We start from the raw sequence: 15524 nt of genomic DNA, 5'->3' as shown, positions 1-15524 counted from the left end.
GAAACATATTTCACCAATTTTTTTTTTCACTCACGATCTTTAAAAGAATGGTGAAATTAATATCCAGCAAATTCATTCAAAAGAAATCTGGTTGATATGTTCACCAAGTCACTTCCTGCTAGAATATTTGAAAAACTTGTTCATGATATTGGACTTTGCAGACTTAAAGATATCGATTGATGTTGTCAAGAGAGGGACTTAATGTGCGCTATACTCTTTTTCCCTTGTTTAAGGTTTTTTTCCCATTGGGTTTTCATAGCAAGGTTTTTAATGAGACAGCATTGAATAGCATATCAATGAATGATATACTCTTTTCTTTTCCTAGGTTTTTTCCCATAGGGTTTTTCCTAGTTGAAGTTTTTAATAAGGCACATTCTTATATAATAGACATTCAAGGGGGAATGTTATGAATATTACAAGGATAGTGGATGTTCATCTTCATCACCTCTTCATCTTCATCTTCTCTTATGAAACTCCCACCATCATGAAAGTTGATTACCCTTTATATGCTTTTATCAGTTGTGTAACCTTTAATGTGTAAAACCATACTTATAAATAGGGCATGTAATTTGTATTGAAGGACATAATAATCCATAAGAAATTCTCTCATTCACTTGTCTCTGTTTCTTCTCTCAATATTTTTATTTTTTAGTTGTTAATTTTATAACAGTCCTAGATATTATGAAAGGAATTGAGGAGGAATTTATTAATACACATATCTTTAATATATATATATATATACATATAATATTTTTTTGAACAATTATAATATATTTTACTTTAATTATTTATATATTTTTACAGCTAAGCATTATAAATAAGAAAAATGATAATAAAATTCCTTTGACTTATGTAAATGATATTTTGATCCCTCAAAATACCATAATTTCCCTGAAGTCTCTAGGGACTTTTTTGTCATTAAGGAATTAATATAAATGATCAATTGCCTTTAGTTCAAAATTTCAAATGCAAACTTATGAAATGCTATTACATTCTTGTGATTTTAAGAAGGAAAGTTATAAATTTTAGAACAAAACTTGTGAATTATAATTGATATTTACAACACTTGAGGAATATTAGAATTTCAAATGTGAACTTGCGAATTGTTATTAAATTCTTGTGATTTAAAAAAAAAAAGTTGTGAATTTTAGAACAAAACTTGTGAATAGAAATTGATATTTGCATCACTTGAGAAATATCATATTTTTAAATGCAAACTTGCGAATTGTTGTTGAATTATTGTGATTTTAAAAAGAAAAGTTGTGAATTTGAGAACAAAACTTGTGAATCAATTGATATTTAAACTAAGGGTAATTTAGTCATTGATACTAATTCCTTAATGATAGAAAAATCCCTAGAGTAGTACAGAGCAAAATATTCACATGTTTATGCATATATTACATTTTAGTGGATAATTAATAAATAAGTATAAGAAATAAAATAAAATTTCAGTTTAAAGATCTTTGTCTTCAACTACTTCTATCTTTTTTTTAATATTTTGGATTAATATTAATAATAAAATAATAACAATAAATATTATAAAAAATACAAAAACATCTTCACTAACCTCAAAAAACCTTCAATAATATCTAAGAAATATAAAGCAATATATGTTATAGAGTCATGAAAGACTTGGTATGAACCAAATTGGATATGGCACCTCAATGAAGCTAGATCTTTCAAATGTATAGTAATCAACCATTTTATCCATCCTACGATGCCTCCCGATTCTCAAGCCTCTCCATTCATCCGTGATACCCTTAACACATGGAAAACGATAAGCAAAATAAATACAATTTCCTTTGATAAACTCTTTAGGGCACTGAAGAGCATCATTTGACACCACAAAACTTTTCCAATACCCAATGAACAACATACGATTTCCCAAGTTTTTAACTTCTATCCATCTAGGTTCTTTACTCATGTCCAACTTGAACACTTGGCTGTCCACAATCTTGGGTGGACTAGTATACTCCTTTCCTGCCGTATCATTAAGCATTTCCTTCAACCTAAAGATTGAGTTGCAAACCAAATAAGTAAGGAACAGCTCCCCTGATGAAGGATCAATTGCAAGAGTTCGAAGAATGTCCCCATGAGCTTCCCAAGAATTAAGAATACAACCATCACCATCATAAATGAAGTCCCCGGGACCCGTTTTCCCTCTTATTATAGGAAATCTTCTTTCAGGAAGCCTTGCTAAAATTTTGGGTTTTATGGGTTCTTTTTGCAAATCATAACAAACCAAAGAGTTTAATAGTGAGTTATTGGTCAAAGCATACAATTTTCCATCAATAATCTCTGCATGCATGAACGCCAATGCTGTAGACACATCTTCTTTGATGATAGTCCATGACTCATTTGAAATCCAACTAAATGCAAACACATAGCTACGATGAAAAAGACATGCCACAACACAGTTTGGGTCATTGGGCTCTGTTGATGCCACAATATTCCTAATTTTACCTTTTACTTTCAACCTTGACGGTATATAGACCTTAGCATTCATTATTGGGTTGAAGAAGAAGATCCGCACATCAGTTTCTTGAACATAATCAAAAGAATTGTTGAAAGATTCAACCATGATCATCCAACCTTTTATTGTGCCATAGCAATGATGGAAGAATTCATGTGATAACCCTGTGGAGTTGAAGACTCTTCCTCTGGGCAAGTCGAAGAAAGGAAGGTTTTTCATTTCCATTGTTTGAAGAAAAAGAAGTGGCAATTCAGGTGATGGAAGACAATGTTTGTCAGCAATGCATTTAACGACTATGGACCTCCAACTATAGCATACAGCTAGGGTTTGAAGGTAATCAATGACGCCTAAGTTTCTTAGAATGATGCCCAAGACATCATCTCCAATTAGTGACCATTTGTTGTAAATGCTTCCTTGTTCTTTAATGTCCATTTCTCCTTTCCCACTACCACCACCTGCAATACGTGCCTTCTCGTTGTTACTACTTCCTTCTTCAGTATTGTCCATTGCTTTTCTCTCATTATCATCATCATATGCAATTTCCACCTTTTTGTTGCTATTGCTTCTTTTGCTTACTCTTCCCTCATCATCTTCATTTATAGCATGTGCTTTTTTGTTATTGTTGCTCCATTCTTCTTCTTCTTTATTGCCATTTGTTATACTTCAAAAAGAGGTGAGTTAGAAAAATACGTTAAGAAAAACCTATCATATACAATTAATGGTCATGTTCATGTCAAAAAATCATTTTTCTTTATGCATATCTGCTCAAGGATTTAAACTAACCAACGAATCTTCCTAGAAGTAATGCACAAATAATTTCTTTCCTTGTGGGTTGGACAAATGAACCAAATTATGTTTGTAATCATATCATTCAAATGAAAGAAGCTAATTTGCATCATAAATGCTTTGCGAGAGATCTTGGGTAAAGAAGATAAATAAGTATAATTACCGAGTCAAGAGATGTTCTATGATTGGCCATATACACTCGATCCATGTCAGTTCCTTGCCACAACTTTCTTCTTTTGTGCTGTTCATTATTATGCTAAAAAAAAAAAACAAGATAAAAAACATTAAAAAATATATTATAACTCAGGTTTGAGTTCCTTAAAAAAGCAAAAGTTTTTAAAATGATGCTCGGGGTGGTTCTCTCTAAATTGTGATTATTTTCGTGACTAAACATATTTTATTGTTATTGAAAAGCTTATCAAATTAGAATATACAATACTCTCTTCGATCCTCAATATAAGATATCTTGTAAAAATTTTATGTAATCTTTAATACAAAATATCTTATGATGGTTAAAAAAAAAAAGCAAAATATCTTACAAAACTTGATGGAAATAATAAAGAATTATTTCCAAAAATGCCCACTATCAATTGGTTCATACTTCATTTGGGTTTCTTGTTTGAGTTCGACTTCAAGATTTAATGATAAAGTTGATAATTTTGATTAAGAGTAATTTGTGACTGGACAAATGACAATAAAATCCCCTACAATTATATAATCTGGTTCATCGAAATGCCAATTCACTAAAATCCCGTAAGAACTTTTGTATCAATAAATTTTAAAGTAAAAAAATTATTTTACTCTTATTAAAGATAACAAGCCCTAGTCACAATTTTTATTTAAAAAATAAAAACTTTTATTATGTGAATTACAATAATTGAAAAAAAATTATAACTTCTCAAATATAATTTCTATTATAGAAAAATAAGCTCTCAAAATAATAAGTTTCAATTATAATTTTTATTCAACGAATACTCTATGAATTGTAAGAGTTGAATAAAAAAATTACAACTTATTTAGTGTAATTTCTGTTATTAAAAAAATTCTTAAAATAAGAAGTCTCAATTTCAATTTTTATTTAAAGAATAATAAATTTCTTCAAAAAAATCATAATAATTGAATAAAAAATTACAACTTATCAATAAATAAAAGTAAAATAGTCTTTTTAATTTAAAATTTATTGATATAGAAATTCCTAAATATTTCAGTAAAATTATATTATTACGAGAAATCAGATTTGAGGAAATTTTGTTATCACTTTCCCTTTTAATTTCTATAGACATTATTAAAAACAAAGTCAAAAGACAGGACTAATTATACTCATTTTTCTTAATCCACGTGATTTAATTAAAAGCATCTTCTAAATAGGACCTGGAATGTATTTCATGCAAGTCTGAACATATAACATTCAATTATTTAAGAACCAAAAATCAAAGAAAATAAAGACGGTATAAAGATAAATTAAAGAACTAAGAAAAGGACCCCGCCGTGAGAAGCAGAGGTGCCAATGGATTTCACTAGACGTCAATTTTCGATACATGAAGCAGAGATAAATGAAGACAGTTGAAAAAAACTACAGATCTAATCAAACTGGGCATAAACACAACGTTCAGCACAGATCAGAGACGCTTTGGTGGAGACAATTGAAAGTGAAAGAGAAGAAGGCAACAACAGAACATACCTTCTGCTTCTGGGTTGTGTCTCTGCCTTTTGGATCTACGCTTTCGTCTCCGCTTCCGTCTCTCTCACTCTCCTGTGATCCCTCCCTTTCTCTCTCCCCTACCCAAAAATATCTTCCAAGTCTCTCTAAAATCTTATTATTATTTCTACGGATCCCTCTTCCTTTGCTTTTTATTCAGTCGGGCAGAGTCATTTGAATTGGAAAAAGAATAAAAGAATAAAAGAATAAAAGATAACCAGATTTTGCAAGATCATAACAGTATAATTCTATATATATTCTTATTTATTTGTTTCCGTTTTCAAAATTATTATTTGTTTATTTATTTTTAATTCATAAAAACACATATCTCACATAATTTGTTTGTGTATTTTTATTATTTTTAAATAATACGAAGATAGTTTTCTTATATTTTGATCCAAAATTTATTCAAAAAAATATTTGGTATAAAATGAGTGGACAGGGTTTGTTCCATACCGCATGTTACGTGTCCAGGAACGGAAAGGTAGCAGATCCCAATAATGATGGGGGGGAAATTATTGCTAGAAACCCGGAAAAAAAGAATATTTATTAGAAATGATCTTAAAAATAATAATTATTCAGAATGACCAAATACTAAAATATAAATTTCAAAATATAAAATTGTTCTTAACTAAATCTTCTATATTGTCTCTAACTACATTTGAGATTGAATTTAACAGTTATGTTACTGACAATAGTAAATAAATAAATAATACTGGAAATCAAAGCAACTGAAAAGTTTAGTGTGTCTTGAAGATTCGCAAATTTGAAAAATAGAAGAGTTAAATATCATCATCACATGATCATCGAATCAATTCATCGTAATGTTAAATAAGTTTAAAGATAAATTCACACTAAAAAATCTTTTTTAACCAATGAAAACAAAAAATGTAATAATTTTTTTAAAAAAAATTAAAATTATATTGATTTAATTTTTTAAAAGTAATGATTTCAAAATTATAGTCAATTAATCATTTAAAAAGTAATTATTTCTTAAAATTTATTGATTTAATTAAATTTAATACTATATTGTTTTTATTTATGTGAAATTGAAATACGCACAACTGTATTTTTAAAATATTATTAATATATTTACATTAAAATTATAATAGTTAATTACATTTATGTTGGTCCTTCAGTCCAATTCGAATTTTTATGATCTTCATGATAAATATTTTTTTCTCGGTCCTTAGCAATAATTTCTCATGATAGAACCCGACGTGAGTGCCCTCTCACCTCTCTTCTCTGTTGCCCCACACACACGCATGACGCATGTGAAAACTGAAAAATAAAAGAGAGTAAAACTCCATTGAATAAAGTCGAAAATAAAAGTTAAGCTTAAAAAATTGAGTCTAAAGGTTCTATTTTAAATAAGGGTTTAAACTTTAAAAATTAATTTTTTTTTAAAGTGATCAGGTTTGAGGGCTTGGTCGTGAGGAGCCTTGTGCAAAAGAACTCAAACTCAAATGACCCTTCAAGCTCTAATAAACTAAGTTAGCTTATATATATATACATGCACACATACATACATATATTTGACTACCAATGACACAATTTAATTAATATTTATTGTAGGTGATGAACAAGAAGTTGTAGAGATAATTGATATTAAATCTTCACTTCTATCTTTAATAAGTGGACCTATGTATGAGGGATTTAATATTTTATTTTTAAATGATGATGAGGAGAATTTAGATTTACATTGATGAAGATTAAAAATATTCATCTTAAATTTAAAATTATGAATTTTTGTCAAATTTTATGTGATATTTTAATTTATTTTATATTAAATTTTAGAATATTATGTTTAAATTAAAATGTTTGATTTTTTCGAAAAAGAGAGCTTAAGGGCTAGGCCTTGAGCCTTGTAAATAAGGACCATGCTTTAAAATTAGGTTAAATTTTAAGTAATTGAGTTTTAGAGCCTGAGCCCTTAAGGGTTGGACTCATAAGGGTCAGGCCCGCTCTGATTTTCACTTCTACCATTGAGTCTTTCATCCTTTGCATTTTTTCCATTTTAAATTTGAAAAAAAAATTAATCTACATGTTTTTTTCTTGTTTGACCAGCAATTAATTTACATGTTCTGTCGTCATGGCTTTATTCAACCTTAAATTATTAATTCTTGTGAGATAAAGAGTTTTTATTTAACTTATTTTATAAAAACATCACTTCTTTTTTTTTAAAAAAAATCCATTTTGTGGGTGTGAAGAATGTTCGTGTTGTTTTTGTCAAGTTTAGAATGTTTGTTTAAAAACTCATTTATTTTAGTTTATTTTATGAAATATCCTTATTTTTTTGAAAAAATATCTATTTTATGAATTTTAATTATGTTTATTTAAACTATTGAACATAATTAGAGTCTAAAAAAATAAATTTTTAATTATTTTAAGAAAATACTTTAAGTGGCTTTCTAAAATAATCTGATGTAATAGATGAAAGAGAATATATCATAAAATTTTAAAATAATTAAATAATAAATTTTTTTAAAAAATAAAGAAAGAAATTATAAAATTTAAAAATAACTAAGGAAAAATGCCAACCAAAGACCACTGGAGCATATTTATATTAGTCAATGACCAATAAATTCTAAAATTCATATATAGTCCCTTGATCCTTAACTGATATTAATTTTTATGTAAAACGTACAAATTTTTTCCAAAATATAAAATAATAATAAAAAGTTACCCTCACTATCATTGCCGCCAGCCACCAAACCATAGCTGGAGACCCTATCGTAGGCATGGTCACCTATGGCTGGTCACTAGAGCTTCGGCCCCAATGACACTCTTTTAAAAAAAATTGGTACAAGTGGCCAAGGGGGTATTTGATCCCACCACCCCTTGATCACCCAAAAACTAGGCCACCAAGCACTTTTAATTATATATGATAAAAACATATATATACCAATCCAAGTTTTTAAACAACTTTCATATTATAATATAATGGTATGTTGTTAATTCTTGAACAGCATTTATTATTTTACTAATATTACTTATTAATCTAACATACCCAATTACAAATTAGGAACTTTAAAGTTTCATACACTTTACCTGTTAAAGTCAGAATGTATTGTTGTTAATTAAAAAAATAAATATTGTCAATATGTAAATGGATACTTGTTGATAAATGACTAACATTTATATAATTAAGCATATCTTATCATCTTTTCATTAAAACGTGAATGGATTATTGTTGATTTTGAAATAACTACTGTTAAAACCTGAATGAATATTTGTTGTTGAAAAAATAACATTTATATAGTTAAGCTTTTCTTATTCAGTTTTCTAACTTGGTAAAGCCCCAAATGAATTGTTACTTATTATGAATGCATTGTTGTGAATACCCAAATGGATACTTATTTTTTTATGATTGAAAGCATAGGTCTAATGGAACGAATGCATAAACAATAAGCCATCTGGATTTTGATAATAATGAAAAACAAATTAACAACAACCCTTTTAGGATTTAACAAGTTAGGAAAAACGGACATGATAGATTTACCTTTTTTTTTAAAAGTTATTGGTTGTTGATAATAGGTCTCCGACGGTAGTTCGATGGCCAGCATCAGTGATAGTTGGGGTGACTTTTTTATTATTTTATATTTTAGAGGTAATTTGGTCGTTTCACATAAAAATTAATATCAGTCAATGATCAAGGGACTATAGTGGAATTTTAGAATCTATTAGTCCTTGATCGATATAAATATGCTCCAATGGTCCTTAATTGATATTTTCCCAATAACTAACTAATAATCACATTTTATTATTGTAACTAAATATAAAATAGTATCTTCTTTTTAAAAAATATTTACAAAATAAATTTATTTTCATAAAATCTAAAAAATATTTAAAAAATATTTTTTAATTTTAAACAAACGAGTCTTAAACTTTTAAAAATAATTAAAAGAAAAAGAAAAAGAAGATTTCTAAAGTAACTTTTGAAAATAATATGATGGGGTAGATGAGAGAGAATGTTTAGAAAAAGTGGGATACATAAAGATATCATAAAATTTGATAATAATTAAATAATAAATTATTTTAAAAATAAAAAATTAAAGAAGATATTATAAAATTTAAACATGACTAACTAATAATTACTCTTTTTATTGTTGTAACCAAACATAAAATAATATCTACTTTTTGTAGAATCTTTCAAAATAAATCTTTTTTTTATAGAATCTCTAAATTATCTAAAAGTCACTTATTTTTTAATTTTAAATAAATGGGCTCAAAAATACTTTTAAAATTTATAAAATATTTTTTTGACAACAAAAATAATATTAAAATAAGACAAAAAGTTGAGAATATTAATTTTTTAAAATTAAAATTAAAATTAGAAAAAAATAAAAATAAAAATAAAAATATTTAATAATTAATATGGATATTCAGATCAGTTCAAATAAACCTAATCTGGATAACTTGGATATGCTCGAATTACTTGCCCCAGTAAAAGCTTGTTTGATCCGAGAAAAATGGGGCCACACGAGGCTCCTCTGTTGTCCGTCCTTCCCTTTAGATTTGGAAAACCATGAAAGGACTAATCCCCTCAATATTTCTTTAAATTATATTTTTTACTTAAAAAAGGTGCAAGGCATTGGAGGTGCTCCCAGAACGATTGGACCCCGTGAGATTCCTTCCCGTACGTACAAGTGCAGTTGCGAATAGTGAAGTCGCTGAACCTCCAACGCAGAGGCATCTCCCGTTTTTTCTCTTACTTGTCACAAAGCATACTCCTCCATACAATTTGGATACCTCCTCCTCCGATTTGAACTAAATGTCTTTGGATTTAAAGAGTTATTATAAAAATATTTACAGATAAATTATTAATAAGATTTTTATATCACAACAAAATTTGATCTTATCATCTTGTAGATTATGGACTTACAAACTAGACTAACTTTTGCTGTTAATATTATTGATTATTTTGATTTAAGTAATAGTTACTTTTTTTTAAAATGACTAAAATTAAATAGTAAATTACAATTTCTCGTGTACAAATTTTTTAATTAGTGAAATAAAACAACTAAATATCATGATTACTTCAATTTAACTAATAATTTAAATAATGTCTATTTTTTGGAGGTGACTACTTTTCAATTTAGATGTAGAGCCCACCTTAATTTTGTCTAATTCCTTAGAGATAAATCATAGGTCTCAATGCTCTATAGTCAAGATGATAAGTTAAATATTAAATATAGAGTATGTTGGTTCTAATTTATTGTAGGGAAGAAAAAGTAGTCAGCAAACCAAATTGTTGGTTCTATTTTATAACATTTCAAAAATTTTAAGACTCAAATTTATTTTAAAAATAAAATAAAATATCTATAATCAAATTAAAATTTAGAATAATTTGATAGAGGTCCAGAGTTTAAATTTTTCTCAGCAAAAGTTTAGTTTTATTTGATTTTAACTATGAAAAAAATTACCAAAGTTACCTGGGCTTTTGTGCTATAATAAACAATGTTGAGCCCTTTCTTGTAATTTTTTCCAAAGTGTTAGATCAGAGAAAACTCGACGCAGAAATAGAAATGAAAAACACAAAGAAGGAAAGGAAACGCACGAGAGAGAGAGAGAGAGAGAAGAGAGGAGAAAGAGAGGGAGTTAGGTTTGGATCTAGGAGGTTTTACGATCGTTGCGAGCTCGCCTACATGATAAGTAAACTTCCTACTTCAATCCTCTTCCTTCCCTCTTGATTTTCTTCAATTTTTGGAAGAGAGAATTTCTGAATTTTGATCCCAAAGACTTTATTCTTGTAAGCTTTTGTTTCTTTGGATCCTAGGGAGGATGTTTTGAGTTTCTATATAGTGATATAATATTTTGAGTGGATAATTGAATGAAAAGAGGTGGTTTGGGCACAAATTAAACCCCGAGAGATTGGGTTTTGCTCTTTAATGGTTAAAGTCTATTGTTTTAGTTATAATTTTGCCATTTGAGCCCAATAAGATTTAAATTAAGGTTTGGTTTTCATTATAAGGGCTAATGGTAAAAGTTGGTGACACTAAGTGAAGATTTTTAATTGATTAAAAATTATATGAATTGAAAATTAGCCTAGTGATGGCTAATAACGATTTTGGTGGTTAAGTGATATTATGTGAATAGTTGGTTTAATATATGGACCATTGGGATGGATTATGGTTCATTAACCCAAGTTGTATGGTATGAGCTATAGTTTTCGTTACTGCTATTTGTCATGATAAGTGATGTGGATCACTTATATGTTGTAGGGAATTGTTGGTGAAACTTACTGAGAAGTTAAGAAACAAGCCAAGTCTTATTTTGTATAAGAGAAACCCTTTTGGTACCAAAGGGTTGAGGTAACAGGGAAATTTATATTTGTTATTACTTTGTTTTAGCTATTTTTGAATAAATATTACTAGCTATCATGCATTACATGTTTTAAAAGATTAAATGTGCTTTATAAGGGGTTATGGGGTACTACTTTGATTATAGTACAAATATGTTTTTTAATTGTTGAACAACAATGTTTTTATGAAAATGAAATTTGTTTGCATGTATTGTAATCATAAAGAATAGAAGTTGCACTTAAGGAAGTGTAACTAAGTAAGGTACCTTAAATAGGCTAAGGAACTGTTTAAGGGAGATTTATAAATGCTATACTACCTTAAAATGTTGAAGTAATCAATACTCGGAAAGGGTAGACACGAGTAAAAGGCATGATCTCGGTGGGAGTTCACCAATGAGAAGGTGTGGACTTTTGATATTCTATGGCACACTACCAGTACTCAGTGTTGCTTTACATATTGTGGGCTCAGTGCACTAAAGCAGTTAGTGTATTGAGTATTCGACACCTCTCAATGGGGGAGGGAATCTGACATATGAAGTGTGAGGTTGAGTGCCTAGGCCAAGGTAGCTCTCACATGGAGAGTAAGTCAGGATGGCCCTAGGAGAGAGTTAGCCTTGATTGCTCAGGATAAGAGGCATAGGTGGTTCGGTGGATTTGATCATGCCTTAGATTATGTTTTGTGCCTGTAGAGGTACAAGTGGGTATAAAGTTTACCTACGAGTTAAAAAGTACTAGGGGGCATTCTGTTGGTTATGAAAGGCCATATTGACCTATGTCATGCATTCATGCATTTTAAATGGCTAAATTATATACTATATTGAATTTATTATTTGTTTATTCGATTATGACTTACTTTGTTATAATCAATGTAGATTTCTCTATTATTGAGACTGTAGTTGTCTCACCCCTTTCTTTTCAATATTTTCAGGTCCAGGCGAAGGAACCAGTGGAGGACAGGAAAAGGAGAAGAGTTAGGGGTTGTTTGTGAATTGTAAAGAACTGCAACCCCTTTCTTTTGAGCAAATCTATTGTAATGTATTTAAAATTAAGGTGCCAGTATGATGTGATTATGTATATGTGTGTGAGTATGTGTGGATTGTATGGCTTGTGCATGAATTTTTATTTTCTTGTAGATTTGTGGCTAGGAAACTCGGCTATGGTGTGTGGTTTTGATGGATTTATTTAGTAGACCAAGTTTTCACTACGAGCAAATATTTATTTTGGTATATATGTGATTCCACAAGCAAATGTAAAGTGGTTGCATTGCAAATGGTGTGCTATGGGCAAACATACACCTTGGATAGAGAGAGTGGCTGCGTTGGCCTCATGAAGATCTCCGAGCTAAGTAAAAATATTTGGCGTGTGTATTCATATGTGTATATAATATTTGGAATAGTTTTGGGCCACTCTTGTGTGATTTGTCCACTTTGGGGGTTTAGGGTCCATTTTGAGAAATGGCACTTGGGTGTTCAAATTTTGGTATAAAGGGTTTTTCTATCATTTAAATATTCTATCAGGTGTTTTTAATCCTATTTGACTTGTCCAAAGTATTCTCACATGTTTGTGACCATTAGGATGAGATTTGGACAATTTTGAAAATGGTTTTTACCAAAAAATTGTACTTTTGCATTCGGTTGTCCAAATCTTAATCCGACCATTAAATTTCTCTAAAATTTAGGTCACAAGTAAAACCTTTTATAAGCTTCGTATGGGCTTTGGAATCATGTTGATCAGAAACCGGATAAAGAAATGGCACACTCCAAAATTGATTCGGAGGAACTGTCATGACAGCAAAAGTGTTGTCATGATAGCATCAGTGATGATGTTGCAATATACATGAAAGTCAATCTATCCGTTGGATCTTTCCAAAATTTGGTAGGCTAATAGTACTCTTTATAATTGACATGTGGGCTTTGGAATTGCTTCGATCGGAGGTAAGATGATTAAATGGTGCACTCCAAAAGTTAGTCCGGAGGTGCTGTTAGGACAGCTAATAGATTTTTAGCTATCATGACAGCAAAAATGAAAAAACTTGTAATATGTTCAATTTTTGATCTGACCGTTAGATCTTTTAAAAATTTGGTACACTTATAGTGCCCTTTGAATGTGACATGTGAGCCTTAAAATTACTTCGATTAAGGACTAGATGACAGAACAGTGCCTCTCGAAAGTTAGCCTAGGAGGGTTGCCAATGTTATCATGACAGCATCTTTTTATCCTGTTTTCGCCTAGCTTGCTTCCGTGCGCTATAGGTAAAACCTATAAATAATTTTTTTAAAAAAAGTTTTAAATGTTTATTTTACAATCGTGTGTCTGCTTAGTGATTTAAATGGTTTGTTTCCTAAGTTAGTTTTATGATTAACTCCTTAACCACAATTAGTTTATTTGAGTTGTGTGATTTTTGGATAACACTCGGGGCAAGTGTTACATATTTTACAGTAACATTTTACCAATTTGGATTGAATTCAGCTTAAATGTACTAAATTAGTCAGTAGTACCATATTAGTACTATACTACTATATTTTATTGGCGATAGCTTAGCTAATTTGAGACCAAAGGAATATACATATATGTTATTAACGGCACACGAGTTAAGCATCAATGTGTCCTTTCATTTCCGGTTATACATGTACATATGCATATATGTGTGTGTGTGTGTGTGTGTGTGAAATTTTTGTTTTGTTAGTTGTTTTTACAGACATTCTTTAATGAGATCCATAAAAGGCATATAAAGGTAATCTTTTTTAATTCTTTTCTTGGTCACGTGGGATCCTGATTTCTTTGTATCTAGTGGCCGGGTATTCTACAGAGAGATGATTTATCCAAGTCTTCATTCTTAGTGTTATGATCAAGCCCTTTTAAAGATCAAGGTCACATTTTCTAATTAGAATAGAATATAATAAAATGGATTGACAAAATAAAAACAAAAATGAAGTAAATCACCTTCCCCCATAATAAGCATAATAAAATTCATTGATATATACTACAAATTTGAGAATCGTTACACTTAAAAAATCTCATAAATCATGATTCTCAATCACATGAACTAAATTATCCTTTTCCCTTATGAATGTGCTTACCTATTTTCTTTAATCATCTTATTTTTACCTTTAGTTTTGCAATCTATTCCATTCTAGCGAGCAAATGTGACCTAAGTGTTTCTATTTGGTGTCATTTTATTAAATTATGTAATTAAGTAAATTGGTTTAGTGTATTAAATATTAAATCCCAATGATCGACCCTTTTGTGTTCTTGTGTCTGCAATCCTTTAGAAGTCAATTGGTTTCCTCTCACTATACTATTTGAGTACTTATGAATAAAGACATATAACTAATTAATTAATTATCGATTTTATTTTAAAGAAACTAATTGGCTGGATCATATGCACGTTTGAACGCTGTGCATTATAAGAAGCAACTACCACTGGCCAAAAAAATAAAAAACATGAAGAAGAAGCAACTGCCCAATTGCTTCTTCTTGTTTTTACTCTCATACTCTATCTGAACAAAAGTTAAAGTGGTAGCAGGCTGTAATTTTGTTTATTCTCAAGTTGATCTAAGATTATTCAATATGTTATTCATGTATCTATGGACTACAGTATATGGGGGGCAGGGTCTCTCTCTTTCCTTCTTTTTTTTTTCTTCTTTTCCACTCCATTTCCTTCATCCTAATTATTTATTCTGTGTAATTTTGTGTGGCTCTTATTTGACCATCCAAAGAACCATCTGTAATCTAATACCATCACTACCTAAACAATTTTCTCTAAAAAAGGGTTTTGGAATTTTTAATTAAAATAAACACAGTTTTATTTAAAAAAAGACAAATGATATTACATTTTTTTCAAACTACTTAATTTAAAATTGTATTCTTGTGTTTCAAACTTAAATTATTATGAACCTAATCTTTAATGTTTATTTTTATCTTTGCTGTATTATTTATAAATAAAAAAGTTAAGCATGTGAAAATACTAATGTATATATAAATATATTATTTAAAAATTTAAAATACAATATATATTATAAATTAAAAAAACTGTTTCTACCCAAAATATTTTAAAACTATTTAAAATATTTTTTGGCCTATTACTTTAAAATAAATATTAAGTGATTTATTTATTATGAGCACTTTTAAAAAAAGCACATTAATTACACATTGAAACATCAAAAATGCCTTATATTTTTTAATATCTAATATCTTTAAAAATACCTTACATTTTTTAATAGAAATATTATTTATAAACTTGAAAAAAAGTTCCCACTCAA

General features: G+C 29.0%; 1 protein-coding gene across 2 annotated transcripts; it reads right to left on the bottom strand.

The window, feature by feature from the left end:
* Nucleotides 1-1563: 1563 nt before the first annotated feature.
* LOC129284775 (uncharacterized) lies at nucleotides 1564-5057 on the bottom strand. 2 transcript variants are annotated; one of them, XM_054920245.1, is made up of 3 exons: nucleotides 4941-5057; nucleotides 3423-3515; nucleotides 1564-3134 (listed from the first exon to the last, which is right to left on the bottom strand). In XM_054920245.1, exons 2-3 carry the CDS (start codon nucleotides 3506-3508, stop codon nucleotides 1622-1624), a joined length of 1599 nt encoding a protein of 532 aa, XP_054776220.1. In that variant the 5' UTR covers nucleotides 3509-3515; nucleotides 4941-5057; the 3' UTR covers nucleotides 1564-1621. The 2 variants fall into 2 exon arrangements, with proteins under 2 accessions (XP_054776220.1, XP_054776221.1); XM_054920246.1 differs by lacking the exon at nucleotides 3423-3515 and having other exon boundaries at nucleotides 4941-5019.
* Between the last annotated feature and the right edge of the window lie 10467 nt (nucleotides 5058-15524).

The sequence above is a fragment of the Prosopis cineraria genome, unplaced genomic scaffold (assembly GCF_029017545.1).
Source record: "Prosopis cineraria cultivar Desert tree isolate PC_DT_omini unplaced genomic scaffold, ASM2901754v1 PC11, whole genome shotgun sequence".
Classification (NCBI taxonomy): Eukaryota; Viridiplantae; Streptophyta; class Magnoliopsida; order Fabales; family Fabaceae; genus Prosopis; species Prosopis cineraria.
Note: the sequence above shows the minus strand (reverse complement) of the source record. Positions and strands in the feature narration are given on the sequence as shown.

What these genes read in the sequence shown, in the direction of transcription:
- LOC129284775 (XM_054920245.1), bottom strand. Translation starts at nt 3,508, where the DNA reads ATGAACAGCACAAAAGAAGAAAGTTGTGGCAAGGAACTGACATGGATC. An exon ending in ATAGAACATCTCTTGACTCG is followed by an intron (nt 3,135 to 3,422) that starts GTAATTATACTT and finishes CTCTTTTTGAAG; the next exon opens with TATAACAAATGGCAATAAAG.